This window comes from Syngnathus floridae, chromosome 9 (assembly GCF_059516105.1).
Source record: "Syngnathus floridae isolate MCC-2025c chromosome 9, RoL_Sflo_1.0, whole genome shotgun sequence".
In the NCBI taxonomy this organism is placed as follows: Eukaryota; Metazoa; Chordata; class Actinopteri; order Syngnathiformes; family Syngnathidae; genus Syngnathus; species Syngnathus floridae.
The window spans coordinates 8,053,479-8,061,462 of record NC_142421.1 but is presented as its reverse complement, the minus strand read 5'-3'; the positions used below and the strand labels follow the sequence as shown (position 1 = coordinate 8,061,462).

Sequence of the window (7,984 nt, the reverse complement as noted above, 5' to 3'; positions counted from 1 at the left end):
AAATAGTGTGTGTGAGAGCGAGAGCGAGAGAGAGAGAGAGAGAGAGAGAGAAATGGAAAGGGGGTTCAAAGTTGTGCATGTTCGATAAATTCGTCAAAAACGGGTTTTGTAGTTTCTCCACTCTGAATGGTAATTGGGTGAGGGGAAAGAACTACAAAACGTGACTAGCTTACCTTTGACCCCTTGTTTTGCGTCATTTTGCGTCATTTTACCGGGAACATGCATCTCCTACCGGCTCATTTGGAGGATTTTCATTGGCCAAAGTTCCCACACTCATGTGCTGGGAGAGAGTAAACTTGCAAGATGGCGGTGCGGTGGGGCGCAAGCGAGGAGACTTTAACGACGTGCAATATGGATTTTTATTCTTTGGATACACTCGGCGGCGTGGTAATGAACTTGTTTTGTGTTTTAACTTCTTTACAGTCATTCATTCTTAGGACTGTTGGGCTTTATTCCTGCACGCTGCAATGCACACGTTGAACACTGCTCATGCCGAAGTGACACGTGGATGCTACCCCGAAGTCACTGTATCGAATTTTTTGAATGACCACTTAAATTTTTTTTAGGGTTTATTATAAAATGCATGTCGCTCGTTTTCTCTCTCTATTAACGACAATTTTTAGTGTGGCAAACGTCGTATGAGTCACATTGACTAGCTTTGGGCACGCCGGTTCCACAGCTCATTTAAACCTTAAAAATGTTTTAAAATGGCCTAACATTTATCGTGACAGTCGTATTATGTTATAGTCTGCAGACCTGGCTTTTATGTACGTTGGGTTCTCATGTTTTTAATTCAAATAAATAGTATCTGGTTGTGGTACTATCGCTACTGTTGATTCATTCACACGTGTTGACAGCACGACAACGTGCTAGCTAACAAAGTAGCTTGCTAGCATTGCGATTCCCTCGATAAAAGCAGACTCACGTGGAATAGTTTATATTCGATTAACAGTTCTTTGGATGGTTTTGAATTGAATCGTGGTGGATTCATCGGCTTCATGCCAGGTTGCTGCAGTGCTGTGTCATCATTTTAGCGACGTTGCGGTTGTTGTACACGTCGAACGACATTGCAGTTAAGGCAGCACATTTTGGCCATCATTATTTCGCCATAGCACAATAAATTATTACGCTCATGTGCTAATCAATAAGTAGTCGCGTATGCTACGGTGCTGTTGAATCACATTTGCCATGTTACCAATCTACCCGAGACTGATTGTTTGGAAAATTCTCCGATGTTTGGAAAATTCTCTCCTGCTTTTCGACGCTGTATGCATTCATGTACTAATTGCAATTGCCACTTAATGCCAAAATATTTGATTTGGACATAGTCCAAAATATCAATAAGGGTGTGTTGTACACGTGGGTGCGCGACTTCCGCCATGTGGACGGCGAGTGTGCAGGATCAAACATGTCCAAACAACGATAGCGCATGTGTAGACGCAAACACGTGGCAAATCCATCCAGACGAAATGTGCAGGCTGTTCGCGAAATGTCTTTACATTTGCACAATATTAATATGGGAAAGATGGTAAATGTTTTTAACAAATTTAATAGATAACTTCAGCAATAGGCCAATATTTTAAAACAACTGTTTACAAGTGTACTGTCAGCAACCCATCATGTAAATGCAGTGTCATGTAGGTTATTTCAAATGGGCTTCAACTTGATGTAATCTCTGTTATCTTTCAGACCGCTGAGCTTTGCTCTGGGGAAACATTGGACGATCTTCAGAGCTGCTTGGACTCTTCCATTCTTTCCATCTTTGACACATCGTCCATAGAGGCAAGTCCACGTGATCCAACGACCTTCCCTAAATTAACATGTTTTATTGTTGTCTTGACACCTTTGACTATTATTATCATTTAGACTAAAGGCCTAGACGAGAACAGTGAAGCCACGCTGTTAACCACTCTTGCGGACGTACTCGACAATATGGATGATGAGAACCCCTCTCCGTTTGACACGCTCCCTGAGTCGGACCTGCTGTTGGGTCAGGGCAGAGAACATTCGCCGGTTAGTGGACATCTGTCATGCATGCCCTGTGTTCACAATGAGATTGAATGACACAAGGCTTCATACACTTGATTTAATTTGCAACCCCCCTGCACATTGTAGCTCAGGAGATTACTCTGTCTGCCACGGTCCACTCCAGAGAAAGACTTGTTTTGTTCAAGACCACTATCGACTGGAAAGGTAGCACTTACCCCACAAATGGTGGATATCCTCCTACTGCATTCCCATTTAGGTTTTAACAACTCACTCCTATTTGTACTCAGAACCTCCGCATGATGAGAGACATGTTGCAGAGAAGTGATGGGGAGGAAGAGGATGCTGGTTCTCTCACGCTGACCAGTTTACCTTCTGACCACACTTTGACAGACTTAGATGGTTTAACTGTTCCGTCTCCTGTCACCATTGAGCAGGAGAGTGGCAACGGCCTTTCTGTTAGTCTGGGTGACTTGGTCAAACATATGCATCCATACTGCATGACCATTTGCATGGAGGATGATGAAGGGATGCAGATGTTGCCAGCAGGCGGAATCTTACTGGAGGTGGTGGATCAGGGTGAAAACGGAGAGCCCATCCTCGCTGTCCAAGACCTCCCAGTTCCTCTGCCAATTGAAGACTCTGCAGCTAATAAGCTAAGGGCAGACGATGAGGAAGAAATAGCTTCTGACAGCTCGGAACATATTGTTGTTGATGATGTTGATGAATCATTCTGTCAGGCTCCGGTGAAAATGACAGGTTTATGCTCAGATGGGAAAGAAGGAAAAGGGCATAAAGAAAATACTATAGAAAGAAGGCCATCTCGTAAGAAAAAGAAAAAGAAATGTAAGAAACGTTGCCCTCCAGTTGAGGGAAGAGTCCTCAGAAGTGCCGCGACAAGAAATGAAAAGCAAGAATTAATCCAGAAGTCTGAAAAGAAGCGGCTCAAGGAACAGAAGAAGAACAAAGTGCCCATGGCCCCAGCTGGCCCTGCACCTCCCTCTTTAAAACCTAGGGAAGTAATGCCACACCAAAGTGAATCGCAAGCAGAAATCTCCACTATGACCGCTGAATCGAGTACAAAATCTGTTCCGACGTTTGTGTCGCCACAGCCCACAGTAGTGTTAAAAGCTGGCCTTTCTGAAAATCCAGCCCCAGCAATCTCCCAGCAGCAGGATAAAATGTCCCGAGCTCCTGATGAGCTCTCCAGCCAACCTTCCTCAATGTCTTCCAGCAACCCGGCGGCTGCTCTAAACTTGACATTGACCGGAGATGAGCCCCTCCTTTCTGAGACTCCTGCAGCTCCAGAGCCAAAGCCCAAATCCCTCAGTCTGGCCGAGTACCGACGACTGCGACAACAAAAGAAGCCTGTTGCAGTGGATAAACAAGGTGATAACAGCACCAAGTGGCCCAGCCTTCCAGAGCCGCCCAAAGAATTGTCCCCTATCCCCTGTTTGCCTCAACCCAGCCCCAGGGACCCTCGGTGGTCCACCTTTCAAGCTGCTAAAAAAGAGGTTGAGGTCAAACCGGCCTGGCAACCTCGGGGACCCTGTGCCCCACCCACCCCGGAGGCACTGTTGGTGCCACCCGCCTACATGATGGCCTCAACCAAAAAACCTTCTAATGCTGTCCCTGCACAATCAGAATTGTCAAAACAAGTCTCGAGCCAACCTACAGACAAATGTCCTAAACTGTCAGAAGACAATACACAAGTCAATGAGAGGAGATCACAACTTGTCAAAGCAACTACAGAGACAATCCAGTGCACCTCTGGCGCAGCCATTCCTGTCCCCGGTCCACTGCAGACGGCCCCAGTTTGCCAGAATGTGCCTGAGGTCATTCCTCACTCCACGCCTTCCTCAAACAATCACGGCACGACCGCAAAGGCCTTGACAACGAATGTCAAATCTTGTTCGACTCCTTCCCTTCGTCCCACGGCGTCATCAAGTCTTAAATCAAACCTGGTTGTGCTTCAACCAAAATCACGAGTCGTGACACAAATCGAAGCTACAAAGGCAAAGAGTCCCACGCAGGAGTTGATTGAGTCCTTCACCACGGAAATGGGTGAGCTTGTCAGTTGCACCCCAAGTTATAAATTAGTTAAACTGTTCTGCAAATTTGAACATCTCAACAGCTAATTGACAATGGCGCGTGTCAACTCAAATTCCTCTTCATATGTCCAAATCCAGAAATGGGTTTGGATTTAAAGTACTCACGACACTTGACATGACCTTTCCCTCGATTGTCTCCGTTTGTCGGTGTATTATTTGTGATTTTAATCATACATCAATTTCTGTACTGTAGGTATTGAGGCAACTGATCTAACCAGCCTGTTGGAACAGTTTGAGGAAACGCAAGGTGAGTAAACTAATCCCCTTTACTAGTCCACATTCCCTGGTCTGCATTTTTTTTTTTTTCTTTTTACGTTGGTTTTGTGGGGCCAGTGAAGCTGCTTTGTGTTGTGGAATTCTACCCAGTCTGCAAATCCATTTAACTCTCATCATGCCGTCTTTGTTGGTGGATGTACAAAGCTCAACTTCACATTGGGTATACAGCAACTGGACTCCAATATTTACATTTAATAGTGGCAGTCAGTGTATTATTGAGTCTTTCAAAGCCTCGGCTGGTTGTGACACTTGAGCTGAACTTACATTTGAATCCGCTCATAAATCGCTCCTGCCATTTTCTCATTCTTCTTATCTCTCTTCAGCCAAAGAGCAACAAAGTGTACTGGAGGTCTCTGGTAGAGCAGCAGCTGTAGGAAACTCTGGGTGAGTTACCCTACAGCCATCACGCTGCTCTGTGGGTGTGATGGAGTCTAAAGTGTACGCGTGTGGTTGCCGTAACGCCACTGGTTTTTTTTTTTATTTGCCAAGACCTACCGTTCATGTCTTTGAATTGGGCTTCGACACTGTGATACAAACCGAAAGTTATACCACAGTTCTCGTCCCAGCAAATCGATGAGAAGGATTAACAACTTTTGTTCTGACTTTTTAGTTTCGAACTTCCACGTGAAAGAACTGTTGTGGAGCGTGTCAGTGATCTCTCAAGCCCTGCAGGTAATTTCTAGGAAGTATCTGGACTATTTAAAGCACACGTTAGACTGACAGTGGAACCTCTAAATGCAAGCCAAGTAGCCTTGACACAGGAGTGACCCCAAAACACACTTATTTGATTTGATTTGATGCCGGATGAAATTAAGATTAGCCACACTAACGTCATGTATTCTGATTTTTAATTTTTTTTAATTTGGGGTTCTGCTATCTTCAGCTGAGCATTTGGCCAACTGCTCTCAATTGTCTGCTGTCGTCATGATGCATTTTTTTTTTTTTTTTTTTTTTAATTCTTCAGCTTTGACTCCTCCAGCCACTCCTCCACACCAGATGTGGAAACCTCTAGCCCCCATTTCTCTGCTGGGAAAGGCAAAGTCCACAGAGTTGACCAAAACAAACCTCTCCAAGACCATTCAAATAGAGGCCCGCCCTTTGACCTCAGCCAAATTTCGTGCCAAGCCCACAACGGCTACCGCCACTGTGCCTTACAGTGTGGTGTGCATGGATCACGATTACTGCCTCCCCAGCAGAGATGTTTCTACTGGAGGAGCAGGCCGCTGGAATCTCAAACAGCAGATCACAATCAAACCCATAAGGAACCCGGCTCCAGCCACGACGGCACCTCCATGCATACAGGACACGACCCACCAATCAAATTTGAGCACGCAAGCATCTTCACCAACTTCAGAGGCTTTGAATAACAACATTCATGGAATGGGGGCATCTTCTGTTCTGGAGACTCCGGAAGCTTCTCCAGCACGTCAGGAGAGTGAATCAGCTGAAACAGCTCTTGGGAAGAAGCCTTTTGATAGGGCGTATCATTGCCAGCCTTCCTCTCACGGTCCCAGCCCCAAACGGATGGGGCGAAAACGAAGATCCCAACGCTCGCCATCTGTTTCCAGTGGCTCAGAGTCTGATTCGTGCTCATCTCAGTCTAGATCTCGATCGAGATCCCGCTTGCCATCCAAGAAAAGGTTAGATCCACTCTGTCATCTGAATTTCTTTTGGCTTGTGACTCAGAGTTCATCTTCCTCCTGTTCCTCTTTAGGTTTCGTCATTGCCACTCTCGCAGCAGATCCAGCTCCTCATCTCGCTCATCTTCACGGTCCTCCGTCTCCCGCTCTCCTCCCAGGAGGAGAAAATACTCGTATTCCTCCTCTCACTCTGGTTCTTGGAGTCGATCTAGATCGCGATCACAATCCCCCCAGACTCGAGCGCCATGGAGAAAAAACAGATCAGTTTATAGGTACAGTGGAGCAGTTACATACTTTTCTCATACTTGGTTGAACTTGACTAAAGGTGGTCTTTCATTAGTCCTTCGTATGGAAGGGCGTACGGGTACTCTGCTGAGGATGTGAAGTCTCGCAAAGACCAAGCCATTGTAAGCTTGCAAATTGTTTGCAAAAGTTGCTATATTGTGAAGTGCTTTATGTTACTAACTTTATTTTGAAAATTCACTTCACAGGAGGAGCGGCGTGTTGTTTACATTGGTCGGATTCGAGGCACCATGACTCAGAAGGAGCTCAGAGAGCGTTTTTCCTACTTTGGCAAAGTGGAGGATTGCACTCTGCACTTTAGGGAGCAAGGGTAAGCGGTCCTTGGTTCTTGTTTTGCCTTGTTTTACTTGCATTGTTACTGAACCCTTTTAGTCTCTTCTGTGACATTCAAGGGTCAAGATACAATGCTAAAGCATAAGCAGGCCTGCTCATAACTGGGGCATCCTGGTTAACATCCCAGGTTGCTCTTTTAAAAGCAAGCCACAGCTTCAAATGCCAAATCATGAAGTGAAGTCGTCATCTGTCAGTAGATTCTAATGCAAATGCCTGTTACAGGGACAACTATGGGTTTGTGACTTACTACAGCACCAAGGATGCTTTCACTGCCATTGAAAATGGAAGCAAGCTGCGTAAGCCTGATGAGCTGCCCTTTGATTTGTGCTTTGGTGGAAGAAGGCAGTTCTGCAAAACCACCTATGCTGACCTAGGTAGAACAAAAGATAGATGGCCTCAACTCATTCGTGCCGGTCGTTTAAATTGTAATCCTCTGCCCGTGTTGCATTTCAGATTCTAACAGAGACTATGACCCTGCATTTGCAAAAGGCAAGCTGAAGACACTAGACTTCGACACTTTACTCAAGCAGGCGCAGCAGAGTCTGAAGAGGTAACAGGAAGCTGTCGCAGGGAGCAGCCAACACTTACCTCGAGAGCTAAACTTGACTTTTCAGTTTGTTGTGGCATTGTATTTTTGATGTTTCAATGTCTTTTGTTTGGGCAAGTTTAATACCTTCTATTGAAGAGCTGTATGTGAGTAAAAGACATTTAAAAAAAAAAAAGCAAAATGTGACATTTTTTTAAATGTTTATCTTAAAATTTAAAAAAAAAATGTCTGGAGAGAATCACTTTTAAAGAGCAAACCAATTGGGGCTCTCCTTAAATGTTGTGAAAGGATGTATTCGATTCACGTGTACTGCAAACAGCAATTAAAACCGTGAACCTGAACTGTCTTCTTTGGTCTTATAAGCATGTCAAATTTACTTTCCCTTCCACTGCTGTACACTGCAGTGTGATTATTTGATACTGGTATTTTTTCTCTTGGTGGATTGGTGTGAGGTTGCAAGGGTGTGCCCGCAAGTGTATGACAAATGATCGACACCTGATTATTTTTAAACTCTACCCCATATGTTAGACTGCCTTAGATACTGAAAGGTGAAAAATACTGACAAACTCAGTACAAGATATTCATACCATTGAGAGAAGGGATAAACCTTTTTCAAACATTGGCTCTCTGCTCCATTCCTTATATGGGCCGAGCGTCCAAAGATAATCGATGCGCGCTAGATAAACAGCTCGATGGCGAACAAAACACATGCAGGTAGTGATTTGTTTTCGCAGTAGGATGTCCGCATTAATCTCCACATTTAAATCTTATTGTGTCGAAACCAAATA

The 7,984-nt window shown here is 44.8% G+C and overlaps 1 protein-coding gene and 1 non-coding gene across 3 annotated transcripts; both read left to right on the top strand.

The window, feature by feature from the left end:
- The first annotated feature begins 226 nt into the window (after positions 1-226).
- Positions 227-7,537, top strand: pprc1 (PPARG related coactivator 1). Of its 2 annotated transcripts, none has more exons than XM_088385408.1 (14): positions 227-387; positions 1,690-1,782; positions 1,867-2,013; positions 2,116-2,193; positions 2,277-4,050; positions 4,291-4,344; positions 4,697-4,757; positions 4,984-5,045; positions 5,353-6,013; positions 6,088-6,285; positions 6,354-6,420; positions 6,505-6,626; positions 6,872-7,023; positions 7,103-7,537. In XM_088385408.1, exons 1-14 carry the CDS (start codon positions 304-306, stop codon positions 7,201-7,203), a joined length of 3,654 nt encoding a protein of 1,217 aa, XP_088241534.1. In that variant the 5' UTR covers positions 227-303; the 3' UTR covers positions 7,204-7,537. The 2 variants fall into 2 exon arrangements, with proteins under 2 accessions (XP_088241534.1, XP_088241533.1); XM_088385407.1 differs by having other exon boundaries at positions 5,338-6,013.
- LOC148393304 (small nucleolar RNA SNORA50) lies at positions 6,664-6,804 on the top strand. The gene has a single exon (XR_015860639.1). It is a non-coding gene; the product is annotated as a small nucleolar RNA SNORA50 (small nucleolar RNA).
- Positions 7,538-7,984: the final 447 nt, after the last annotated feature.